Source organism: Lichenostomus cassidix, chromosome 2 (genome assembly GCF_008360975.1).
Source record: "Lichenostomus cassidix isolate B80296 chromosome 2, HeHo_3.0, whole genome shotgun sequence".
In the NCBI taxonomy this organism is placed as follows: Eukaryota; Metazoa; Chordata; class Aves; order Passeriformes; family Meliphagidae; genus Lichenostomus; species Lichenostomus cassidix.
The window spans coordinates 650,552-676,758 of record NC_139482.1 but is presented as its reverse complement, the minus strand read 5'-3'; the positions used below and the strand labels follow the sequence as shown (position 1 = coordinate 676,758).

General features: G+C 54.2%; 2 protein-coding genes across 17 annotated transcripts in view; one reads left to right on the top strand and one right to left on the bottom strand.

Annotated features, from left to right (window-relative positions):
• Positions 1-4,544, top strand: part of MAP4 (microtubule associated protein 4) — a 141,836-nt gene extending 137,292 nt beyond the window's left edge. For 12 of the 13 annotated variants that reach the window (XM_085050023.1, XM_085050021.1, XM_085050029.1 and 9 more), the window contains one exon: positions 91-4,544. In XM_085050023.1, coding sequence (XP_084906149.1) covers positions 91-98 — 8 coding nt within the window. In that variant the 3' untranslated portion in view covers positions 99-4,544. The remainder of the gene's footprint in view (positions 1-90) is intronic. The other variant, XM_085050020.1, reaches the window with a different exon arrangement.
• A 736-nt stretch (positions 4,545-5,280) lies between these two features.
• Positions 5,281-26,207, bottom strand: part of DHX30 (DExH-box helicase 30) — a 29,203-nt gene continuing 8,276 nt past the window's right edge. For all 4 annotated transcript variants that reach the window (XM_085050017.1, XM_085050014.1, XM_085050016.1 and 1 more), the window contains 18 exons: positions 22,925-23,055; positions 20,718-20,828; positions 18,467-18,822; positions 17,658-17,784; positions 16,566-16,715; positions 15,913-16,065; positions 14,338-15,159; positions 13,120-13,198; positions 12,514-12,618; positions 11,300-11,475; positions 9,872-10,078; positions 9,436-9,517; positions 8,776-8,969; positions 8,527-8,686; positions 8,145-8,302; positions 7,619-7,722; positions 7,407-7,546; positions 5,281-6,967 (listed from right to left, as the gene is read on the bottom strand). In XM_085050017.1, the coding sequence (XP_084906143.1) occupies positions 6,732-6,967; positions 7,407-7,546; positions 7,619-7,722; positions 8,145-8,302; positions 8,527-8,686; positions 8,776-8,969; positions 9,436-9,517; positions 9,872-10,078; positions 11,300-11,475; positions 12,514-12,618; positions 13,120-13,198; positions 14,338-15,159; positions 15,913-16,065; positions 16,566-16,715; positions 17,658-17,784; positions 18,467-18,822; positions 20,718-20,828; positions 22,925-23,055 (3,491 nt within the window). In that variant the 3' untranslated portion in view covers positions 5,281-6,731. The remainder of the gene's footprint in view (positions 6,968-7,406; positions 7,547-7,618; positions 7,723-8,144; positions 8,303-8,526; positions 8,687-8,775; positions 8,970-9,435; positions 9,518-9,871; positions 10,079-11,299; positions 11,476-12,513; positions 12,619-13,119; positions 13,199-14,337; positions 15,160-15,912; positions 16,066-16,565; positions 16,716-17,657; positions 17,785-18,466; positions 18,823-20,717; positions 20,829-22,924; positions 23,056-26,207) is intronic.

The window sequence follows — 26,207 nt, the reverse complement described above, 5'->3', positions numbered from 1 at the left end:
GGAGCCCCGCAGCCCCCCACCGCCGGCAGCGCCGTCCGCGGGGTTGCCGCGCCTCGCTTTTAATTCGGAAAATTGCCTTTTATCTTCCAGGCATCTAATGATGACATTCTGGTATCGTCTTCCATTCCCCTCCCGTCCCTTGTCTCCTCCTCTCCCCGCGCCCCCTTGTCCCCTGCCCTTGTGTCGCTGCAGATTGAGTCTCACAAGCTGACGTTCCGTGCGAAGGCCAAGGCTCCAACGGACCACGGAGCGGAAATCGTCGTCTCCAAACCCCCCACCCTTTCCAGCAGCACCTGCCCCCGGCGTAGCACCTCCGCCAGCGACAGCCTGGGCTCCGTCGCCTCCCCGTCACCGCCGCCAGCCGTGCCCTCCCAGCAAGGCTCGTGACCCCCAGCCAGCCCCGCTCCACGCGCCCCGGGGCTCCCAGCTTGGCTCTCTTAACCCGGCCTCGGCTCTAGGTGGGAAGGAAGGGGACGATGGTCACGGGCTGGGGCTCCTCGGGGCGTCCCGGGGGCTGGGGGGTCCCTCCCTCCCTCCCTCGCTCTCCGTGCCCTCTCTGGAGTGTGGGTGTGGCGTCGGGGCTGTGCCAGCGGCGGGGACAGAGCAGAGCCCCGCGGGGCTGAGGCCAGGCCGGAGTTAACAGGGATAAGCTGTGATCTTTCTTTCTGTCTCTTTTTTTAACCCCTCCCCTCCTCGCCGCTTCAGTTTCTGCCGCCCGCGGGATGCTGATAAATCCCCTCCACACTCATTAGGCTGTTTTAACTGTTGACTTGAACCTTTTATTCTTTGTGATGAAGTGTTGATGATTTATCGTGCTACGAACCCGTGCTAAGTTTCCTTTTCTCTTTCCTTCTTTTCCGACCCGTAGGAGAGTAGGGACATTTAACCGCTGCTGCCGTGCTGGCTTCTTACTGACATATCCAGCCATTGTAACTTCTTCGTTGTTGTTTGGGGTTTGTTTTTTTTTTTTTTTTTAATATTTTAAACGATGGAGCGAGTTCATGGGATTAAGCCATGTCTGGAACGAAAGGCACAGGAATGTGTAAAGGGCAGACTTGCTGTGAGAGCTCAGGTGGAGCCTGTGTTGACCTCGAGATGCATGAATTGATGCTCGTGAGCCTTCCCGGGGTGCCTTCTGCAAAGGTGGTTTATTTATTAACTGGCACGGCCCGAGCCCTGGGATTGCTCCCGTTTTCCAGGGCCAGGGCTGGAGGGAGGCAGGAGGCGGCCGTGGCGGGAGTTGCGAGGCTGAAGCAGGTCCGTGGGGGTGTGTGGGGTGTGTGGTTTTAGCGGGGTGAGGCTGGTGACCGGAGCGTCGGGATGAGCAGGGCCCTGCAGGAATGAGGCAGCAGGGAAGGGCAGCGCTCATCCCGGGGTGAGGCCGGGAGCCTCGGCAGGGCAGCGGGGCAGGGGTGGTGCCAGGGAGTTGCAGCTCTGACTAGGAAGGAGATTTAACCACTCTTGGAGCTCCTCGTTTCAAACGACACTAAAGAAACGAAATGTAAATAAATTAAAACAAAACAAACAAAAAAAAAAGTGTTCTTGGGTGGTCAAACTAATTTAAAGCAAAAAAAAAAAAGAAAAGCAGAATAACAAAACACTGGGATCAAAGAGAACTGAACCAGGCGTGTGCTAAGGGGGGCTGCTCCAGGAGGGGACAGAGGGAAGCCTGCAGCTTCTCATGCTTGTGGGAATATTTCTTTGGGAAGCCGACAATGACACGATAACCCAGAATCTGTATTTACACACAAAGATTCTTATTGCACTTGTATTTTTTATATTAAAGTTTGCATGATTTCTAATAAAATGGCATTAAAATGTACTAGTTTGCATCAAAGTCGTCTGATAGTTTCATAAGTGCTTTTTCATCTGAATACAAATTTAAATGAGCGATGCAGATTTGCACCTGAAAGGGGCGGTTATATATACCCAGAGACCTCCCAGTGCTTCCTTTCCTCTTCCTCCTCCTCCTCCTCCTTCTCCTCTTCCTCCTCCTCCTCCTCCTCCCTTCATCTCCACTCCCCTGCACATCCCTGTGATCCCAGCCAGGGAAGGCAGCTGTGCTGTCACTCCCTGCCCTCAATGTATCCATGTGTGTCCCCAGTGTTCCTGGAGCAGCCACCACCGCCCTGTTCCCTGAATCCTGGTATATATCACTGCCCTCCCGTGACGCTTCCTTCTTTCTTTACTGCTAAATTCTACACACCAGCTTCAGCTTGGCAGCCTTGGCTTTGGTTCGGGTGACTTTTTTTCTGACACTTGAATTGAGGGGAAATTTGAAGGAGAGGAGCAGGGTGAGCCCTTCGGCAGGATGGTGAGCCTGGAGCCTGGTTTCCAGCCTGGAGCCTGGTTTCCTGTGACCAGCCAGGGTGGCCTGGCACGGGCTGGAGCCAAGCTCCAGGCTGACCAGCTGGGCAGGGTTTGTGCTGATGGGCAGCAGCCAGAGATGTTTGTGGGCAACCAAAGAGGTGGAGGCTGAGATGTTGTGTTCCTCTTGCTGCTCTGCCTGGGGCACCCCAGGCCTGCGGTGGCCTGGGATGTCCCAGGATGAGGCTCCCGGGGTGCCCAGGTGGGGCTCTGGGCAGAGGGAAGCAGCCAGGTCCTGGTTCAGGGCCTGCAGGAGGAAGGCAAGTGGCAACATTGCACTTTATCTTCTGAGATTGCAAAGGCAAACAAGCCCTGCCTGCTGCAAAGGGACAGTGCTGTCACCTTCTCCCTGCTTTGCTTTTATCCGATTTCCCGAGTGCTGGGCGGCCTGGCCGGGCAGTGGTGGCTCTGTGTGGCACCCAGGTCTGTCCCTGCCCGAGCCCCGGCCCAGCTGAGCCCCCAGCCTGTGCTTCTGTGCCACTTCTCTAACACTTGTTGTGCCTGTGTTTAGCTGACAAACTAAATCCGGATACACTAGTTTGCCGTGGTGTTTCTAGGACAGCTTCAGTTTTCATATGGATTTCTTTTTTAATTTTATTTTGAGGAAGCGGCTGTACATACTGCTAGCCTGGGAGGGAGCCGTGTGAGGTGGGAATGACTTTAGTTTCCTGTCTGGAGAGGTGGATGAGCTGGGTGCTGCTGAGACCTTAAACGCTGCTGCGTGGGAGGAGCTGCAGGCACCGGTGGCTCCATCGAGGACCGGAGGCAGCAAATTTGGGGGAGAATAGGAGTCGTGCTCTGAATGAGCTGCAAGTTGAATGTACACGTTCCTGTCCCGAGCTGGTGCTGGGGGCCTGGCTGTGGCTGTGCTGGGGAACTCTGCTCTGGGAGGGCTGAGCAGGGGCTGAGCAGGGCAAGGCGGCGCTGGAGGTTTGCTCCGGGCAGGATGCTCGGCAGAGGCCTTGGCAGAGCTCAGGCTGAGGCGATGAGAGCAGCGCTTTGCAGGCTGAGCTGCTGAGGGGTGCTGAGGAAGCAGCAGGGCTGGGCTGGAGCTCCATCCCGGCGGTCCCGGCCGGAGCTCGGGGTCTCCCGGCATATCAGTGGCATTTACAGTTATTTTGGGCTTTTTATACTGTTCAACAAGTACATTCGAGTAACCGAGTTTGTGCGCTCGAGGCCGCGGCAGCTCCCGCGCTCGGCTCCGGCCGCAAACTGAATGTAGTTTTCTATGCTGCCCCTCGCGTTGTCCCCGCGTAGTGTCGCTGTGAGAGGAGCCCCGGGACCCTCGTGTGTTTGTGTTTAGGCAGAATTCCCAGTTTTCTCGGAGCTCGATGGCGCCCTCGGGGTGGCAGGGCTCCCTCGGGGCAGGGCTGGTGCCGCTGCAGGACAAATGTCACCGCGAGGCCGAGCGGCCCGGGGAGCCGGCGGTGGGGGAAGCGGCTCCGGGAGGCAGCAGCAGTGGAAAGGGCTCCGAAAGAGCTCCGAAAGGGCTCCGGCTCTCCTTCCTTCCTCCCCCTGAGCTCCAGCCCGGCGAGCGTTGGCCTCCCGCCCTCCCCGCACGGCTCCCGCCGGCCGACATCACCCACGAGGTTCCACCGCCCCGCCGCGCTCATCCCAGCCCAGCGTTCGGCATCGCCCGCAGCTCCCTTTGTCCCGTAGCGTAGGACGCCGAGTCAGGAGCGAGGGGAAGCGGCCGCGGGGTGTGGCGGTGCGGCCGGGGAAGCTCTCGGCTCCCTCCGTGGTCTCGGGAAGCCACTCAACCTCTCTGCCTCAGTTTCCCCATCTGCGAAGGTGGGGGGGATTCAATTTTTACCTCACCGGGCCGTTGTGAGGCGTGAGCAGCGTGTGACGTGTTCTCTAAATGTGACGTATTATTATTATTTTGTGTCATAGGATTATTCTGCAGGGGGTGCCCGAGGAGGGGGAGACTGCGCTGTCCCTGCGCCGCGGTGGGGGAGGCAGGGCTGGGGAGGGGAGGTCAGTGCTCGGTGTGAGACAGCAGCTCTGGGGGGCGGCAGAGCCCCCCGGCCCGGGGGAACCCAGCGGCTGCTTCTGCCTTTGTGTCTCCCCTCCCCGGGGGCTGTAAGAGCGTCGTCTCCTTAGCAACATTTCCTGACTTGATGTTGTGATTCTTAATTGTAAAGGGTTGAAATAAAGCTTCTAGATGTTCCTCCTCAGCCTGCTGTGACTCTGTGGGGCGGGAGGGCTGGGCTGGGGCGGAGCTGCAGTCCCAGGCAGCTGCTGCGGTGCTGGCAGAGCCCACGGAAGGGGCTGAAGGGATTCGGGTGTTTCTGGTGTCAGCCACAAGAATTCCTGTCCCATGGCACAGCTGGAACAGCTGGCACAGCTGGAACAACCAACGCAGCTGGCAGGAGCTGCCCCTGGCCACTCACACAGATAAAGGACAGGTTTGTCACCCTGGCTCAGATGGGACCCCAAATGCGATTTGGACCCAAGATGCAGGTCCCTGCTGCTCCTCTGCCCCTCCCTGAGCACTGCTGGGGAAACATCCCCAGCTCCAGCCAGCCCCAGCTCCCCCAGACATGGGGCACAGGCAGCACTGGGACACTCTGGGTTGGTTTTCACAGGCAGCAGCACCACCAAGACATTCTGGGTCAGTGTTTTCCTGGGCACTGGGACACGCTGGGTTGGCTGCCCCAGGCACAGGCAGCACCAGGACACACCTGTCCCCCAGCAGCCCCCTCAGTGCCAGTCCCCTGTGCCCAGAGCCACTATCCCCTCAGGGTGCCTGGGTGAGCAGTGTGGCCCTGCAGCTCCTCACTGCCCCAGAGCAGCTGGGCACTTCTCCCAGCAGAGCAGCTGTTGCTGCTCTTCCCGAGCCAGGAAAAGGCACAAAATCCCAAACTTTGCAGAAAAAGAAATAGCAAAAAAGAATGAAGAGGACAGAGGCAGTTCCTACTCTATCCCTTTTTATTGTCTTTAATCTATGTTGTAAAAAGATCCAGTATCACATAACAGCCACGGAAGTATCCCAATATCACACTAGTTCGGAACCATTTAGACAATAGCTTAGTCTTTTTTTTTTGTCTTTTTTCTTTTTTTTTGTCTTTTTTGTCTTTTTTTTAAACCTGCTGGAAGGGAAAACCATACTGCCCATTATACAGGCCAAAAGAAACAAACACTGGTCAAATAATAGTGACAACCTCAAGCAAGTGAAATGAAGATGAGCAGTTTGGAGTGACCCCAGGCTGCAGGACTCCGAGGGCCTCCCCGGGCCTTGTGCTGGCACAGCCACGGCGCCTTAAAGCCCATGAGCAGGAAATTAAATGGTAGAACTGGGAGAACCAAAGGGTGGCCCCGGGGCAGGAGCCCCTGTGCCATGGAAACAGCCTCGCTCCCATTCCCGGCTGCAGGTACAAAGGGCGTTAAGAAATGGGAATAAAAAGAACGGAGCCCAGGCCCCGGGGGGGGCACAGCCCCGGGCCAGAGTCCCTCCCGAGGGCTCCCGTTACAAACCCCGACCCTCACAACAGCCCTGTGAGGTAGGTCACTGTCTGCTTCGGACAGAGAATCCAAGGCAAAGCTGGGATTAAACTCCAGATTCCTCAGTGAGTGCTGTGCCTGTCGCAATCCTCCTTCCACAGAAATATGGTCCCTGTTCATAGAAAACAATGGGTTTTGTGCCTCTGCTCCTGGCTTCCCGCAGGAGCGGCGCTCACAGGCAGCCTGGCAGCTACAATCACGTCCTGTGTTGCACAAGGGACAGGGATCAGGCCTCCTCCACGTGGGGAGAACAGGAAGTTTAAAAAAATCATAGGAACAACGCAAGAGGACGAGAAGTACAGGCAGGTTGGGGAGGACGAGTCACATCTCACACTCAGACGCCACGACTGTGCTGGGGCTGGCAGGGCCCCTCGGATCCCGCGTGGAATTCCTCTCCATCCGGTGCTTTCGGGGTTTCCTCCACGTGGAGAGACAACCATCGGCGATCCCCTCCCTGCTGGAGCTGCTGGATCCACCATCCTGGCACAGCCGGGACATCCGTCCTCCTCTTGAGCCCGGAGCAGCTCTGGCCCCGTGGGGAGGGGGCAGAGGAGGCCCGCAGCAGCCGTGTCCTTGTTCCCAGTCAGGGACTGGCGCTGGGACGAGCGGAGGAGGCGGCTGGGTGTCCACGGAGCTCACGCCGGGGTCCGTCGGCACTCCCAGTCCATTCCCGGCGGGACTGCGCTGCTCTTCCCACGCGGTGACCATGCACGGAGCCGACAGCAGGAGATTCAGACAACATTAATCTTCTAGGATGGAGAGAGATGACTTCACAAGGGATAAATAGAACTTTATTTAAATAAACATTTGTGAACATCTTTATACAAATTACAAGTCCCCACACGAGCCTGCGGCTCCGCCTACGAGCCGAAGCTGCCGGGAGGGCCCTTGAGCAGATCCACCAGGATGTCGAGCAGTTGGCTGTGCTGGTGGTGCAGATCCCCGGGGATCGCGGCCATCTCGTAGCACAGGCACGTCTCCACCATCTTGGAGAGCGACACGCGGAAGTCGCGCAGCAGGCGGATGGTGTAGGAGTCTCCCTCCAGCACCAGCAGGTCGCTGTCCGTCAGGGACACCGTCGCTCGCCAGCCGTCATCTTGGGGGAGAGAAGGCGTGTGAGTGGCAGTGAGGGGCTGCTCGGGACGCGCTTTAGCCCGGGCTGGGCACTCAGCTGGGCCCACAGCTCCCACTAAAGCCAGGCAGCTCTGAGCACACCCTGGCACCCTCCCAGCTTCCCACAGGTGACTGACAGCACAGCCCTACTAAGCTCGAGGGGTAGAGACCGACTGCAGCACTGCCAAAACCCCCGCGGGCTGCAGGGACACATCCCCAGGGACAAATGGGATCCTGCCAGCTCAGCTCCTTCCCCAGGACAATCCAGGCACAGCCCTAAGGCTCAGCTGGCTTTGTCTCCCTGCAGAGCTGCAGGCAGAGCAGCTCACAAACCATCACCTCCAGGCCCCACCACAGCAGTGCCCACCCAGCCCCGGAGCCCTGGGAGCAGCTGGAGCAGGGTGGCTGCCCGGAGCGCTCACCTCGCACGTGGATGTCAGTGTCAGTCATGAGCAGCACGGCCAGCGGGTGCACCTGGGACGAGTCGCGCACGAAGACGCCGCCGTTGGACTTGACAGCCATGAAGTAGGTGAGCCAGCGGCTGTAGAGCTTGGACGCCTCCCTGCAGGAGCAGCTCTGTTAGCACAGCCAGGGCCTGGCCCAGCCCTGGGGATCCCCCCTCCCAGTCACCCACCTGTTGATGGTGGACTTGTGCAGCAGCACCGTGCCGGCCTTGGTTCGGTACGCGTAACTGTTGGGCTTGAACTTCCCCTGGCGTGTCACCTTGCCTTGTCTCACCTGCCACAGGAGGGGACTGTCACAGCCTGCACCAGCAGCAGCCCCAGCAGCCACGGCCACCCCTCTCACAGGGGGCAGGGGGGAATGATGTCCCTCCGCTCCTAGGAGCTCCATGGGTTAGCGGAGCTCCTGGTGGTCACCCAATGCCAGGCAAGGGACAGCCAACAGGAGGACAAGATGCCACCTCAGAGGCTCCCAGACCAAGTGCCAAAAACCCAGACACGGACTTGCACAGGCCAGGGTGGCCACTCCTCACAAATGGGGATCCAGGGACAGCACTGGAGCACAGGCCAGAGCACAGGGCTGGAAGCCTGGCCTGGACACTCAGTCCCAAGAGAGCAGAAGCATCTCTGGCACCTCAGTGCTTGCCGGTGCCACCTGCTGTGACAGCAATCCCCAGAGAGCAATGGCAGTGCCAGTACCTGGATGAGGTTGGGGTAGAGCCCAGCCATGAGGACACCCTTGACCAGTTCCTCCTCCTCACTGTACTGGTTACACACAGATGAGGGCATGGTGCAGTCAGATGGGGATGACACCAGGAAGGCTTCATAGAGGTTCTCAGAGAACTGCTTGACAAGGCCTGGAGGGAGGAGAAAGCCCCAGAGATGAGATTCACCCTCTTTTCCCCTACGGAATGAGTCACCTTAGCAGGGCAGCACCAGCCTGGGCTGGGACAGGAGCCCTGTCCTGGGCCAAAGCCAGGCCCTGCAGTCGCTGGTCCAGCACAGCCCATCTGTGCCCCATGTCCCTCACCGTGCAGCAGCCATCTGGGCCAGGGGAGGGGCAGGAGGGCCCCAAACTCACCATTGATGAAGCGCAGGCTGGGCCCGTACAGGTAGTAGTCCTGCAGGTAGTTGTCCCTGGCACGGCTGTCCCTGCGCCGCAGCACCTCCTCCCAGCCTGCCACTGCCCGCACGAACGCCAGGTGGTCACTGCCGCTCTCCCGGCTCAGCACGGCCTTGGCCTGGGACAGGGACACGGGTGGGACATGGGTGAGCCATGGGCACCCCCCTGCCCTGCTCCCCACCCGGGCTGGCGAGGGGGGCTCCTCACCTTGTCCACCTCGGCGCGGTTCTGCAGGCTGCTGCTGAAGGGATCTCGCGTCAGGCAGGACACGATGACCAGCAGGGGGTGGAGGCAGCGGTAGATGGAGGCCAGGACGATGGCCTTGGCCAGCCGAGGGTCTGTGGAGATCTGGGCCAGGCGTTTGCCCAGGGTGGTCAAGGCTTCCCGCTGGTCCAGCACTCCTGCAAGAGAGCCACCCATGTGGGACATCCATCAGCTCCCAGGGCAGCCAGAACAAGGGATTTGGGAACTGCCAGGGCTGGGAGAATTTGGGGTGACCTCCTGAAGAGGCACAAGGACAAGGTCTGCAATAAGCACCCAGAACTCCCCAGGTCTGAGCTGGGGCCAAGGAAACAGCTGTCTTGGGCACATGATCGTCAACAGGGCTCAGCCCTGAACTCCACATCACCATTTCCCTTTTTTCTGTCACCTCCTCCCTTTTTAACCTTGGAAATTTATCCCAAACTTTTAAGCAAAGCAGCGTGGGAAATAAAAGAGGCAAAGGACACATAGCAATGGGAAGTCACAATCAACTACCATTACCATCCAGGGACAATCCTGCCCAGTCTGCCCCACAGCATCCTGTGCCAACTCCCACTTCCCACAATTAGACAGCAAATATGTTTCTAGGACACGAAATTAACTCACCAATCTCCTGCAGCAAGATCACGGCTTCATCCACAGCTTTGATGTCAGGGCTGTCCAGAGCCTTGGAGAGAAATTCAACTGCCTGCAACACAGCAGGGGAAGGAAAAAGGGAAAAAGTCAGCCTGTTTCCCATACAGATATGCAGGAGAGCCCTCGGGAGCCCTGCTAACCATATAAGTCTGTGGGAGAGCCCTGGGGAACCCAGACTGCAACACAATTCCCTCTCTGTGTGCCTCGAGCTCAGCCCTCTCCATTCCTTCAGTCTTCCAGACACACTGTGATATACAGGATCACACATTTCCTGAACTTCCCTAGACAGCACCACATTTAGCAAAGCAAGAGCGCAAGCAATCAGCACTCTGGGTTCCTCCTACTCCTGTCCCTGGAGCTGCACGAAGCCTGCTCAGGTTCCTGCAGGCAGGGCTGTTGTGCTCACCGTTTTCTCAGGCATGTGGATCTTGGCCTGCACCACCAGGTTCTCCAGGGGGGTGCGCAGGATCTCGGGCACCTGGTAGGTGGGCATCTTGTCCAGGCGGCTCCGCGGGAACAGGTGGTAGGCAAAGCCCGACTGGCAGCGCCCGGCGCGCCCACGCCGCTGCACCACGTTGGACTTGGACACCCACACCGTCTCCAGGCAGGACACCTGTGGGACAGCAGCAGGGTGAGCACTCCCACAGCTCTGTCCCATTCAAACCACGGAATCCCACACTGGCTTGGGCTGGGAGGGACCTTAAAGCCCATCCAGTCCCACCAGGTCCACCTTCCACGTCCCAGGCTGCTCTAAGCCCTGTCCAACCAGGCCTTGGACACTTCCAGGGATCCAGGAACAGCCACAGCTTCTCTACGAAATCCATTCCGGTCCCTCCCCATCCTCCCAGCCAGGAATTCCTTCCCAATATCCCACCTATCCCTGCCTCTGGCAGTGGGAAGCCATTCCCTCTTGTCCTGTCACTCCATATCCTTATCCAAAGTCCCTCTCTTTATCAGCTTTCCACCCAGTCCAGAGACCTCAGACTCTTCACAACTAATGAATGGTCCCAAAGGGCCAGGAAGCCTTTCCCACTCTCCTGCCCCTTGCAGTGCTGGTCTCTGTCCGCATGGATGGGAGCTGGATGCCACCTGCTGGACACCTGTCCCAGCTCCATCCTGAGCCCCACCCAGGGCTCCCCACCCCAGCCCTGGTCAGGGTCTGCATTCTGAACTGGGATAAAACTAGGCAAATATCAACGAGTTGGGTTTAAACCAGAACTGCTCCAAGGTGTGAATGGTCACCTGGCCCTGTGAAATGACGTTCTAGAACAGAGGCAGAGGGAAGTTGCCACAATTCCTTCTGCCAAGAACAACAGCAGCACAGTTGCTTTCACCTTGTTACAAAGGCACACAAACAAGGTTCCAGCACTGCCAGAACAGGCCCAGGGACAGTGGATCCCCCTCAGAAACCTGAGGAACAGGCTATGGGTTTGGGCCAGGAGAGCTGCAAACAAGAGCAGGATCTAACAAGTCAGGGCTGCTCTGCATGGGCCAGCAAGAGGTTTTTGATGAAATAACAGAAAAAGGCTGAAAGCAAACAGAAAAGCTACAGGTGTTCTGTGGTGAAACAGAGCTGGGAATGGAGTTGGATTGGCCTTAAATTTCTTTGCAAAAACACAGAATTTGATGGGGAGCCTGGTCCAGAGCTTGGACACAGTGAACACTGATGAGGAGTCAAACACTGTCTCCAAACAGGGGCACAATGCCTGTGCCCCAGTGGCCAAATGGGCAGCAGCTCCATCATCCCATTAATGGCACCTCAGATGATGCTCTGACAACAACCCCCTGCTCCAGAGTGTCCCCAAGGCAGCCAGAGGCAGCAAGGCAGCAGTACCTTGGTTTTGAGGTCGTAGCGCTCCTCCTTGTGTGTGCCACTGTCCACCACGTGCACGATGTCGTTGATGGTGATGGAGGTCTCGGCGATGTTGGTGGCCAGGACGATCTTTCTGACGCCCGGCGGAGGCCTCTGGAAGATATTCTGCTGGTCCATCATGGGGATGTTGGAGTGCACTGGGAAATCAAAGAGAGTCAGTCGCGCCCGGCTGAGATTCTCCATGTAGCAGCACCTCCTGCTTCCAGGAACGGGCGCAGAAATGGGGACAGCAGCTGTCAATGTTCATGGCCAGCAGCTTCCTGCCAGCCAGACCCGGGGAAAAAATCTTCCACAAGTCATTTGGGAAGGCTGCATTTCAGTTGCTTCAACCTATGGCTCAGTAGCAGCAGAAGCTCTGCTCACCTCCCGTTCCAGAGCCTGGTTGCACCCCAGGAATATCCCTGGCAGAAATCCCACTCCCTCCCACAGTCCAGTTCTGCAGCTGCCCCTCCTCAGAAGTCCCCTGGGGCAGGGGAACGGGGAATCCTCACTGCCACGTGGGTCCACTCTGTCAGAAGTGGTTCTCAGCAAGGGCCTGTGGCTGTCCTGTATCCCAGCTTTGCCCTGTCACAGCTCAGCGACGTGCAGGAATTCCCAGCAGCGGCAGAGGACGGCGGGGCACAGGAGAACAGGCAATTTCCACCAAACAACACCTGCACTTATTAACAGCCCAGCTGCTCAAAGCTCTGCTCCTGCCTGGCCTGGTTTGACACTGAATAGGGAGAGCTGCTAAAAAACAAACAAAAAATGCCAAAACCCTTAAGAGCTTTGCAGAGCAAAACTGGCTTTTGTTACAGATTTCCTCCTGGGGCGAGGAATGTTTAATTCGCTGATCAAAGCTGAGCTCCAGAGTCCACCTGCTTCCCACAGAACAGGTCTTGAGATCTTTTCTGTGCAGGCTCAGCGTGCAGCTACAGCAGTGCACAACTGAGCTGCTTTTGCCTTGCCTAATTCCGAATTGCTGGAGGCAAACGGGAAGCCACTGTCTTTGATCACACACAGGAGTTACTCAGCCTCTGCAAGGAGGAGTTACTCACGCTTACCACACACCATTACACAGCTGGGACATCAAAGCTCACCAGCTCTGTACCAGAGCAAAGCTCATGGGCACATGAAGCCAACTGTCCCAGATTCTCCCGAATCCTGGGAAGAAGGGGCTGGCTCTGCCCTCTCACCTGGCAAGACGAGGTAGCGGCTGTTCTGTGAGCCCAGCATCTCCAGCAGCCGCTGCTGCACCCCTTTGATCTCTTGCCAGCCAGGGAGGAAGCACAGAATCCCACCTGGAACACACCACGAGTTAGGAACGACCTCGAAATCCAAGTGCTTTTCCCCAGCAGAGCCACAGGTTTGCAGGGCAGAAAGCAACCAGGCTACCTGGGGTTTGAGAGTGAATACTCTCAATACAAGCCTTGAAACACTTAAAACTCTTGGAAGTCACCTGAAAGTCCTGCTTGCTTCCCAAAAACATCACCTTTCAGGCAAGGGTATTTGACAGGGATGGGGCTCCAATACAAAAGATAATTGTGCAGCCCAAGGCTGCCAGTGCTGGAGTACAGACAAGTCCTGAACAGCTGCCCAGGACACTGAGGAGTCCAACACTGTCTTAGCCAAAGATTCAGATTTTGCTCATGCCACACTGCTTGAGACCACTTGGATCAGTGGGAATTCAAGGAGCCCTTGCACGAGAGGCTCGACATCGTGGTGTATCTGCAAAGGCTCTGAGGGGTTCCCTTCCTCTCCCCCCAGCAAAAGGAAAGAGCTCAGGGTGAGGCAGGACCCACCTGGCTCTCCGTGGGCATCGATCTGCAGCACAAGGTCAGTGATCAGGTCAAGGTCAAGGACACACTCATCGTCGGATTGCTGGGTAAAACAGGACATGGCAGGAGGGAAGTGAGTCAGCACACAGCACAGAGGCACCTCCAGAGCACCTTCTGCAGACAGCAAACGCCTGTGCTTGGACAGCCTGCCCAAGACTTGGAGCCAGGAACCTCAGGAGCCTGGTCTGGGCTCCATCTGCAACCTGCTCTGGTCACAACTGCTGCCAGTTTCCCCCGCTGTGCAGTGAGAATACACAGTCCCTTTCCACTGTCCAGATCTGAGAGCTGAGATCTTTGCACCTCTGCTGAATAACACCGCACAAGTAACAGAATTCCCACAAGACTTTTGGGGACAAAATTGTGTCGCATGCACCTGGAAGTTCAAATCCATCAGGCTCAGAGCAGCAGCTTCTGTATCTCTCAGGAATTTGAAACAGACCATTAAAGTTCAGATAAAATCCCAGCCACAATAGAAACAGGAAGAATGCCCTGGAGGCAGTAGGATACCCCAAGCAAGTTTGCTGATGATCCAGGACTGGGAGAAATGGCTGATACTCCAGACACTTGCTCAGCCACAGGGAGGGATTTCTCCAGGCTGGAAAAACGGGCTGACAGACTCCAGACCAGCAGGTTGAACCAGAAAACATCTGGAAATGCTGGCCAACCTCAGTGACTCTGTGACTCCCTGACCCACCACTGGTGTAGAATTACCCAGAGTAGAGCACATGTCTGGAGGGCATTTTCCAGAGGAACAGTGGGACTACAGTTGCAGTAATCAGGGAATTCAGTCATGCAGGATGGCGAGCACTGAGGTAATAGTGCTGGAAGCCACAGCCATCCCAGTCCTGGGCCAGGCTTGCCCAGGGTGTGCAAACATTCAGCTCTGTGTACACACAGCAATGAGCTCTCAGCCTACTCAAACATCAAACTTCCCATTAAAGAGAGACAAAAGCAACTTGACCCCAATGTGAAATCATCTTTTTGCATAATTCAATCAAAATATTCTGGGGTTCTACCAAGCTGACTTCACCTCACGAGGACTGATGTGGAATTAAAGCTAAGCAGCGTCCAACAACCACAGGGAAGCAGGAGCAGTTCCAGGCCCAAACTTTCCCCCTGCTGACAGGCCAGAAGGCAGTGCCCCATCCAAGAGGGACAGCTCCTCCCGATGTGCACACCCACCTTGATCTCATAGTGCCGGTGCCTGTGCCGGCCCAGCTTGGCCAGGATCTCCTCCAGGTAGTATTCCTTCACAGGGTACATGAAGCCCGGCACCTTGACCACAGGGCAATCCCCAAAGTAATGGGAGAAGCGCTGGTTGTCCCCCGTGGCGCTCATGAGCACCAGGCGCAGGTCGGGGTTCAGCTTCTGGATGCCTTTGAGCAGGATGAGCAGGAAATCCGTGTTCACGTCCCGCTCGTGCACCTCGTCCACCACGACGTGGCTGACACCCTCCAGGCTGGGGTTGCCCTGCAGCTTCCTGAGCAGGATGCCCACAGTGCAGAAGAGCAGGGCTCCTCCCCGGGCAGGGGGTTTGCTCTCCAGCCGCACCTGGTAGCCCACGTTCTTCCTCATGTTGGGCCCCAGCTCCTGCGCCACGCGCTGGGCCACCGAGATGGCGCTGATGCGGCGCGGCTGGGTGATGACCACGTTGCAGCGCGCGCCGCGCCCCTCCAGGATGTAGTGCTCCAGCAGCAGCTGCGGGATCCTTGTGGTCTTCCCGCAGCCTGTGTCTCCTGCTATCACCACCACGGGGTTCTGCTCGATGGCTGACAGGATGGTGTCCTTGTGAGGGTCTACTGGCAGCGGGTGGCTCTCCTGCCAGGAGGCTCCTCTCCTCTTCCAGAGGGCCAGCAGGTTCTGGCTAAGGCGCACTTCCTCTGCTTCCAGCATGGGGATGTAGGTCTTCCCTGTGATTGCATCGCTGATCGCACCAGATTCCTTGGTCAGGTTCATCATGTCATCAGCAATCCGGGGCCTGGATTCCCTGATGTCCACGGGATACTGGGAGAGAGGGAGGAAGGTGGCAAGGACAGCATGGTTAGTACCAGTCCTGAGAAGGACAGAAAGAACAAGTGCCCGGAACAGACTCAGCCAGTCTGCCTTTGCCAAGGCTCTGCCGAGGTCTCCTCAGAATTTAGGTAACTTGGTCACGTTCTAAACAGAGGTTATTTAATTTGGGCAGTTCCCTGTGTTTTCCTTGCTGCATTCCCTATTTTAGGAGGGATATTAGTGCTGCTGCCTGAACTGACAGGCACAGACCAGCAATTTCAGCTCTCCAATGCAAGAGCCCCTCTACGACAACTTTTGGAAACTATCAAGTTACACCACCACCCAGACACATAACTTATGTAAAACACAAGTGTTTGGCTAAGCCAGAAATATTCTGTCCTGGCAAAAGAAAAAACAGAAGTCCCACATCCCACAGGAAGAACTACAAGGGGCAACAGGTCAGGAATTGTCTAAAACACAAATCAAAGCATTGGCCCAGATGTTCATGGGATTAAAAGTTGCTGAACTTTTAATCAGTCACAACTTTTAAGAGTCAACCTTAAGAGTCACAGGGTCTTCTACAGGGAAGGCCAGTGCCCAGCAAGGGTCTCCCTCCCCCAGAGGGCAGCAGACACTGATCAGGTTTTACGGCAACAATGAAACCATGAATTCCCTCAACGTTTTGACATGAAGCTTTCAAACCCATCCAACTGCAGAAGTGAAATGGGATCAGGCAAAGGAGATCCTGAGGGGGCTGAGCCTTACGTGGTTCAGGTAGTTCTCGATCTTGCGCAGGGTGGCCTCGGGGACTTTGATGTGGCAGGGCTTCCTCTGGTTCTCCCCCAGCTCCCGCAGGGAAGTCATGTTGTACATGGCATGGCTCAGGGGGTTGTTGTTCTTGTCCACCAAGCCAAGGCTCTGCAGGGAACAGGCAAACAACACCATCAGCTCTGAGGCTGCTCACACAAGGGCTGGTATACAGGGCACTTGGATCCCATGTTCAGACAGGCCAACTCCTTAAAATCCCCCCAAATCCATCAATTCCTGCTTTTCTTACCACAGCAAGAAACCAGACATAATCCCAGCTAAACTCTGGGAAAACAGACACACCACAAACAACCACCTGCCCTGACACAACACTGACAAGGTCTCAGACCCATCAGAGAAACAGCAGCCAGGACTGCACCTGACAAACCCTCTTGTTGAGTCCCTTGCCATGGTTCTGGCACGTAGTGAATCCCAAGGTTTGGAAACGTACGTTTATTAACCATTAGTTCATTAATCATTAATTTGTTAAGCAAGTCAAAGACCAGGAAGTTGCAGCCATCCTCCATCAGGCTCAAATGCAGCGAGTGAAGTGGAAGGAGCCTGTATGCATAGACACCTCCCCACACGATGCAGAAGCCAGGGGAACTCACCTTCAGCTTCTGACAGGCCAGAGCTGCTGCTTTGTTTTCTGCCTCCACCTTGCGCCGGCCCTTGGCAGCGAAGGTCATGGGGCAGGGCCAGCGCAGCGTCAGCTTGCAGATCTTGGTCTTGGTGCCCACCGTGCGGAACTGCATGTACTCCTGCAGGGAATGACAGCACCAGGCTCGTGGGACAGCCTGGGCCCTGAGGGATCACCCAGCCCCACCCCTGGCCCCGCACAGACACCCCAAAAATCCCACCCTGTGCACCCCTGAGATTGTTGTCCAAACACTCCTGGAGCTCTGGCAGCCTTGGGAACGTGGCAGCCTCCTCCCTGGGGAGCCTGGGCAGTGCCCAGCACCCTCTGGGGGAAGAACCTTTTCCTAACCTCCAACCTATCCCTCCCCTGGCACAGCTCCAGCCATTCCTTGGGTCCTATCCCTGCTCACAGGGAGCAGAGATTGAAGCTACCCCTTGGGAGGAGCTGCAGCCCTCAGCATCCTCTGCGCCAGCTGAACAAACCCAGTGCCCTCAGCCACTCCTCGTGTGGCTCCTCTTGACCTTTCACTGCAGGGTTTTTTGCTGGATTTTGCTGGACTTTTTTTAATGGAACACCAGAAGTTTACTGCACTGAACTCCACCTCCCATCTCACAAGGCACTGCCTAAGTCAGAGTGAGCACAGGGAACCCACGAGCTCTAGGAAGGAGGTAGGTAACACATCCCAGGAGGGAGGATCACCAGATACAGGCAGGAATCGAGTTGTGGAAAGATTCCATCAGCACAGAAGTTACACATCACTCCCAGTAACATAAATTTGTGCTTGTTGCAGATATATGGGGAAAGGAAACTTTAGAAAATATCTCCATTCACACAGCAGCTCCTCCACTGCCCTGGCCTCAGGAGCAACATTCCTCATGGTTCTATTAAGACATTCCCTCAATTCTCACCATGAAGTCTCTTCTTTGCTGTTCACACTGATTTCTCTAGGTCTAGTTCTAACTTCCCTTCTCTCTCCAGTTCTGCTGCCCAAACAAAGCATCTAAAGCAATTCCAGTTGGAGCCTCTGAGCTTCGTCCCTGGCAGTGGTCAGACAGCACCTTACCTTGACTGTGGAGGAAGAGGTTGCAATCTGAATCACTTGGGCCAGGAGATTTTTGGGAAGTGGGAACTGTGTCAGGGCACGGATGGCAGTGTTGTCGTCTGTCATTTCAATGGAACTCCCTCCTCGGCTGCACGGAAGATGAGGACAGTTGGATGTACAAATGCCCACTCTGCTCAGACCTCACTGCAGGAGTGCTGTGAGCTCTGAAACTATGCAGTTAAAGCCCAGGTAATCTGGTCAGGTGCAGAATCCAGCTGTCCCTTGCTACTAAAATCTGTCAGTCACAACCACTCAATCCGGCAAAGCCAGCGACTACAGTGATCAAACCTTTACACCAAGGTTACAAATCAGATGGCATCAACAGATCTACACAGATTTAATTAATAAATAATTCTGAATTTAAAAAATCCCATCACTAGAAATAACCACCATCACCTACATCTCTTACAGATCTTGCTCCTGATGCCTACCAAAAATCCAAGATTTGTGCTCATAAAGTCAAGCAAGCAGCTTTGGGGATGAAAAGGAGCAGATTTAACATCAGGGTTAAAAAAACAGGGCTGTCAAAACATGGTGTAAGTGCACATACACCACTTCTGGGGATGCAACTGTCTTTAGGCACAGAAGGCAGGTAACCAGACTGGCAGCAGTCTCTCTCTCCAGCAGGCAGAGCTGCAGGGAAAAAGCCTACGCATTCCCTGGATGGCAGCCAGGTTCAAGACCAGGCTGCCCCACTATTGCTGTGGCCCATCTCCAGGCAAAACCCTCCCTCCCCTCTGCCCTGGCTCAGCATTCCCAGCCAGACCCACCTGGCATCTCTGCCCGGGGTCCGTGCGTCCTGGTGTGCCATGGGCAGGTAATCCGACACATCGATCGCCTCCTCCTCCAGCTCCCCCTCCTCCAGCTCGCCCTCCTCCAGCTCCCCTTCCTCCAGCTCCTCTCTCCTCATGGCTTTGGGCATCCTGCCCTGCTCCATGGGCTGGATGGCATCGTCGGGCTCCATGCGGCGCCAGCAGGTGGACAGGTCGGCAAGGGAAGGGCCGGACTTGGAGCGCCACTTGCCCTCGGAGCACCAGCGCTCGTCGGGACAGCCCAGCTGGTCTGCCAGCAGCCTGTACTTGGCAGCATCGAAGAGCTCGTTCCGGGGGCCCAGCAAGCCCCAGCCCTGTGGGAAACATGGGGGGCAGCTCTTGGTACCCACATGGGGCAGCTCTGGGTACCCACACCCTGCTGGGGACAGCAGGGCTCCCTCTCTCCCTCCCTTCCTCTTTCCCTCCCTCCCCACATGAAAAGAGAGCAAGAAAAAGCACTTTCAGGAACTCCAGCCTTTCCCCCACCATTGATCTGTACCCACGGCAAGCTGGTCCCCTGCCCTCCCTTCCCAGGGTACGACTCTCAGCCCCACACAGCTCCTTAGAATAGGGTGGGCCAGGATTTACTGGGATTTGACAAACTCTCAGCTATATTTAGCACCCTCAAGTTTTGAAAGCACACCCAGAGCTTGAAATCCATCTTTCTGGGAAGGCTAGTCTGAACTAGCATAATCTGGGATAACACAGGATGAGAATTCAGGGAACCTGAAGCAGGCCTGCAGTAATTTAAAACTCTCCTACCACCACCATTTAGTACTGAACCTTGCAGGAAGCTTCAGACATATCTAGAGTGCAGCGCACACCATGTCTTACCAGACTGCTGCAATAAGTTCTAGCTTTAATTTTAATAAATTAGAAATTGCAGCTTTAGGTCTTTTAATGGCTTTAATGGCCCTATATTATAAAAAGCTGTATTATTTTGTGCTGTGGGAGTGCCTAAGACATCAAAAGTTCACCTGGCTCACTGCTCTACTCAAAGCCTCTGTATTTACTCTCTGCACTAATTAGAGACTATTAATTTTCTTTAACTGATGACTTTTTAGAGCAGCACTTATAGCTGTTTCTATAGCTGTGATCACACAAGGCCTCCCATCACAAGGGTCTTCTGCTAGGTTCCAGTATAGCTGGCAGAGAAAGCTTTGCATGCTCAATCTGTGGTTTCAGGGAGTTCGGTTTTGGTTTAAGTTCTCAACTCAAGCACACTTTAGCCATTTCCAAAATTTGAGGAAAATATGTCAGTAGGGTATTTTTCTTCCTTTGAAAACTTTCCAGGCTCTCAAAGAAAGCAGAGAACAACACTTGACTAGCGAGGATAAAACCAGGATGTATTCCCAGTGAAGGCTGACTGAATGAGGTGGAATGAAGTCAGGGAGTGAAACGAGTTCTGCTGATCCCAGGATTAAAGGACCAGCTCAAGCAGCTGAAGAGGCTGCATTTTCACACCACCCTCCTGAATTTCTGAAGGCTGGTTATTTCCTAACACAGCTTTTTGATCTATAAGCAAATCAAAAGCTGTCTCACTGTCAGAGCATCCACAGCATCTTCCCCTGAGCAGAAAGATACCCCTGTTCCCACTCCACATATCAATGGGAAACTCCAAAATCAGTCTCACTGGCTCAAGGTAACACAGCACAAGCATGGGCAGAGCTGGAGATAAAACTGCACCTTTTTCTCAGCTATAAAACACCCTCAAGAGTGATCTTTATAGTTTTACTGTGCCTGATACTGGCTGCTCACAGCCATTGCCAGCCATAAGTAAGTGCCAAACAAAGCATAACTGTAAGAGCAATGGTAAAACACAACATGTAATTGCCACACTGGCTCTGATGAAGAGGAAACAGGAGGCTCTGAAGGTCCTGTAACTGCAAACACACCAGCTGGGCTGGCAGAAGTGGGAGTTAGTGACCAGCAAACCCACCTGAAGGAAGCTCTACTGGCTGTAGATGCTGAGACTGAGGAGCTGATTAAGGTCCAGGACAAAAGGAACAAAGACCAGGACTACCTGAAGCAAGTGGGATTTTAAGCTCAAACAGATTCAGACTCAAGACTTCACCCTCAACCCCTGACTAACAGATGGGCCAGCTAAGGGAGTACACAGGCCAAGGGAGATAAAGAATTCCCAGCACCAGGCCAGCCTGGCTGCACACTGTAGGGTGAGTTGGGCCAGGCTGAGCACAGCAGAGCTCACCTTGAAGAGCTGACATGCTGCAGCCGCCGCCTGCCGCTCCGCATCGATCTTCTTGGTCCCATAGCCCTCCACCTCCACATTCTTTGGCCACTTTATATGGAGAGTGACTTTCTGAAAGGCAAGGAGAACCTCAGAGTGAGCCAGGACAACCTCCCCTCTCCACCAGAGCACATCCGCTCCAACCATCTCTGCACTCCAGGCAAAGAAGAGAAATACAGCAGAAAACTGCACAAAGAGCTTGTCTGGTCCCTTCATGGGAAACTCCATTCCAGGAGCACTGAAAGAAAAACCTGAGCAGGACACAGAGGTGCCACAGCCCCACAGGAGCTGCAGGACTGAGGTCCAGCACAGGCTGTGGAGTGTCAGCTCCAAGGGATAAATGCCAGGAGTTCATTACAGAAATAATTCCATTCCAGGACTGTCCCTCTGCACACCAGACCATGCCCTGGAGCAACAGCCCCTCTCCAACAGCTTTCCAGCAAGGAAATCTTCTGGAGTGCTCCCTCACTGTAATGTAACCAGCACAGGACTGCCTCAGGCACTCCAGCACTCATCAGGAGCACCCAGCTCCAGCCCAGTAAGCACTGGCAGAACCACAGCCCCACTCCAGCTTCTGCACAGCAGCATCCTCCTGGATGGGAGCACCAAAAACCTGCAAAGAATGCTGAAAGCTGAACCCTGCCCTCTACAATGAAGTGCTCCAAATCAGCTCCCTGCCCTGCAGATGCCACAAGGCTCCAAGAGAGAAATGCCTAAGGAATTCTCTCCTGTTTCTGCAGCACAGATGAAAGGCAGCATTAAATCTGCTGGGAAAGCCCCACCTCCAATGCTGGAGCAGAAGCTCCTGGCTTTCCAGCAGCCTGCACCTGGCTGCCTGCCTTCCTGCCACCTGAACCTGGCTCTCTGCAGGGAATTGCTCCGGATTTTGCCTCAGGGCTCTGCCTGGAAAAGCACACACCTGCTGGGAAAATGGATGTCTCAGGAAGGCCAAGTTACCTGTGCTCACAAAACCCCTACTCACATCCAGCAAGAGCTCTCCAGGCCTGTCCTTCTGTCCACATTTGCTGGGTTGTTTTTCTTTGTGATCCAACCCTCATTTTTTCCAAGAGGTTTTTTTTATTCTTTTCTTGGTTTGCTTTTTTTGTTTTAATCCAAAGTTACCCTCCACATTAATCTATTTAAGTGCTGGCAAGAATGGGAACCAATTATACAAACTAAAACGATGAGGCACAGCCTGGGGTATTCCAGATTTTAGGGATGAGGCACTGGCTATGGTATTCCAAAATTTAACTTAGGAAACTGCACTACAGCTTGAGAAAATGCAAGAAAAACAAACACAAATAACAAAGAACTCTAAAGTAACCATTATTAATGTATCCCCTAAAATCCAGGGATGCTTAAAAAGGATGTGGCAATAAAAACTGTCTGGGAAATTTTAGACAGAATGTTATTGGAAAATGTTAATCCATCAGAACTGAGTCGTTTCCTGGAATGTATGTTACAGTTAAACTTCAGCTGGACAGGACTTTCACTCTGGAATGAGAGCTGTAGTGAGAGGAGGAGGCAAAGCCTTGACCATGGAGCACCATTAGGTAAGAATTGCTGCTCAGTTCATAGCCCAGACCCGGATCTGGGCCTCTGGCATCCCAGTGACAGCTCAAACTACCTGGAAAACTGTGTGCTTGGAATTCCTCTGCTTCATTGAACAGAGAGGCTGTGTTTCATTCTGCTCTCAAGTACTATCAGAAGCCTGCCCCCATTGCAATCTCCTCTTTTCTGGTTGCAATTGGACATTTTAAGCTTCCGCCTTTGATTAGCACCTACAGTCAAATCTACATTTCCTAAGGGCTAAAATACAGCATTTAAATTTTAATTTTCTAAGGTAGTGGGACACCTTTAAGCACATTTAAGCACAGACTCTGTGTCTTTCTGCTGAGAAAGGTCAGACAAAGCAAGTTACCTAAAAGAAAAATATCCACACAGAAAGAGGAGCAGCACCTGCATTTATACACCTGTTAAAGCACATGAAAATCAGGAGAAATAGGAAGAAGTGAAACTATTTCTTGTTTGAATGATTATCACACAACTTTTATGTGGCATTAAAACTCTTCTATGATTTTTCTCTAGGAAAGCTACTTCCAGGATTAGCAGTTCCATGGTTCCCTTCCCACTCTATGCCCAACATCCTTCAAGCAGCACAGAATTACCTTTTTCCTTGGCCCATTAGTGTGGATGTACACCAGCTTGTCCCTTGCATGGGAAATGCCCAGGGCTCGGCCAATCACGCTGTTGAGCAAGTTTTTAGGCTGTGGAAATTCCTTTAGTAAGTCTCTGGAATCTGGAAAAAAACCAAAGAGGAACTAAACATCTCCCAGTTCCTGTGCAGTCCTGTCCAGGGTGTGTTCCAACACCTGCTCCCTGCAGCTCCAGGACAGCCAAGTCTCAGAGGGTACAGACAGGGGAGCAGGCAGAGCTGTCCAGTGTTCACCTACAGCATCTCCAGGCAGCAGCGAGATCATGGATGGATCACTGAGGTTGGGAAAGACCTCCAGGATCATCAAATCCAACCCGTGATCAATCCCCACCTTGTCCCCAGCCCAGAGCAATGAGTGTCACATCCAGGCCTCCCTTGGACACCTCCAGGGGTGGAGACTCCGAACCTCCCTGGGCAGCTCCTGCCGATGTCAGACCACCCTTTCCATGGAGAAATTCCTGCTGATGTCCACCCTGCCCCTCCCCTGGCCCAGCCTGAGGCTGTTCCCTCTCCTCCTGTCCCTGTTCCCTGGAGCACAGCCTGACCCCCTGGCTGTCGCCTCCTAGCAGCAGCTGTGCAGAGCCACAAGGTCCCCCTGAGCCTCCTTTGCTCCAGGCTGAGCCCCCCCAGCTCCCTCAGCCTCTCCTGGTGCTCCAGACCCTTCCCTGGACACTTTCCAGCCCCTCCAGGTCTCTCCTGTCAGGAAAGGCCCAGAGCTGCCCCCAGGATTCAAGGTGGTCCCTCAGCAGTGCCAGCACAGGGGGACAGTCCCTGCCTTGGGACAGCCCAGGGGCCATCGGCCTCTTGCCCACCTGGGCTCACATCCAGCTGCTGTCACCAGCACGGAGCTGGTGCCATTTCCTCATCAGCTCTGTTTGTCACCCCTCAATATCAAAACCCAACTGAGCAATAACAACTTTAAACACTTTGGGTGTTTGCACATCCCCCTCAGCCATGGGTTAAATCCAGGGTCTCACAAATTACATATTAGATCCAGCCAGTGCTAGGAACATGAAATAATGCCTGAGGACTTCCTCCTGAAATGACTGAGACAGCTGGCTCAGAGCCTGGGAATGTGGTTTAGTACTGCATTGCCCAGAGAATCCCCTGGAAAGAAGTTTGCCCACAGTGTTTGGAGATGCAGCAGCCCCAGGGGCAGCAGGACAGAGAGCAGGTGGGAGTGGCTCCTGTGCCCACAGGGAAAGGCTGCTTGGGGTACAGCCGGTAGGGGGTGCTGATGATCAGATCACATCACTCATTTAAAAAAAAAAAAAAAAAAACCAATAAAAAATTCCCTCTGTTCCAGACAGAGCCATGTCACACTCACCTCCCATCCCAGCCTCCTCCCTGACCAACTCCAGCAGTGTCAGTGGTGAGGGAGCTGCTCCAGCTCCTCTCACCTCCACCACTGCCATGGCCAGCACAGGGAAGAACCTTTATTTCCAGCAGCAGGTCCAGAGAGATCAGATCCATGTGGTAACAATTCCAGATGTTCCTACACCTCACAGCTCCCTGGTGAGGAGAGGGGCAGCTGCCCCTTCTGCCAGGCTCCAACACTGCCACTAACCCAGATGTGCAGGGAGATGATCACAGCCCTAATCCCACAGAAAGCCAAGGTAGGAAAACAGAATACACAGGTTTTTGCTGGGCTCACAAGTAAATCAGCCAGCATAGTCCTGCAGGTACCAAAAGCAGCACAAGGGAACAGGGAGAGGGATGGGATCTCCTGCTCAGCAGCAGCAAGCCCAGCTCATCCCACGTTCAGCTTCATCCCACACAAGCTCCCCAGGCAGTTGGGACTTGGGCAACCTCCCTGCAGGCCCTGGGGGTGAGCATTCCCTTTCAAAGGGTTTCTAAATCCCCTGCAGGAATCCAGGGGAAGTTTCAGCAATGAATCAGAAGCCAGCACAGAGATCACTGGTATCACCAGAAACCAGAATTTCTGACTGAGCCACCAAATCCAAGGAGAAACAAGGAGCCAAAAGTCACTCATTAGAGCATCACCAAGATGTGCCATGGTGTTCTGCTGGAAACTCTGATTCTGGAGTTGTTGTCCTGAAGACACCCAGGAAGAGAGAATCCCAGAGAATGCAGAGAATCCCAGAGTGGTTTGGGTTGGAAAGATCCATGAAGATCTCCCATTCATTTAACAAATGGGCAGGGACACTTCCCACTATCCCAGGTTGCTCTAAGCCACATCCAACCCAGCCCAGGACACTTCCAGGGATGTTCAAAGCAACAAGAATTTAGGAGAGGCTCTGTCACACAAGCACGTGGAAGAGATGCTCTCCAAGAAGCTGCTCATTACAATGATGTCCTAGGAGGGCCCAGCTGGAAGCTGAGCAACAGGGAAACCCTGGGAGATTTAGGGAAGGTAAAGAGTTCTGCTGTGCCACTGCAGGTCTGACAGTCAGCCTCTGGACACTTGGCTAAGGGAGAGCAAAAAACCACTGCTGATCCCACCACCCTCTCCAGCCAAACCCAGTAAAGTTTGATCCAGAGCTCAGCACAGAAGGTTTACTGGTGACATGCAGCTTTGAAACTTCTTGCAAACCATAGAAGAACCACCTGGAGCCTGAGAAATACTTTCAGTAGCCTCGGATAACTCCATGGAAATTGCAGGAATTACTCTGATTTATGATCACTATTTGTGCATGGATTACCTTCTATATATTGGCCAAGAGAGCAGGAAAATGGTCTCAGCCTAGCAAAAAACTATGAGCCAATTTTCTGCAATTATACAGTAAATGTACCACTTTCTACTGAAGCAAGTTCCTCTATATTCAGACTTTGGCCTGTCCAGGAAAACTGGAAAAGTGTCCAAGATTTTGGCACTCTGCAGTTCTATTCCATTCCACATTGGTGGGACAAATGTAGGGAGGAGCAGCAACACAACTCCCAAATGCACCATTCAATTCACTTAATAAAAAAGGAAAGTAAAAAGCCAATCTCCAGCACCAGCCTGATTATTTGGCTTCCAGTTGTTTCCTCTTTCAAAAACAATAACCTGGAAAATTCTGTGATAAGAGGTGTAAGAAGCACATTTTTCTCATGTGCCCCAAATGTAACTACTTATGACAGAGGCAGTTCCCTACATTCTGAAGTGACTCGTGGTGAAGACTAAATATTTAATCTGCTCTAGAGGGGAAAATAGGATCTCTGACTAACAAAGCCCAGTTCTGGTGACAGCTCAGGCTCGGAATTCCCGACAAGCCACAATGTTTTCTTCCCAGCTG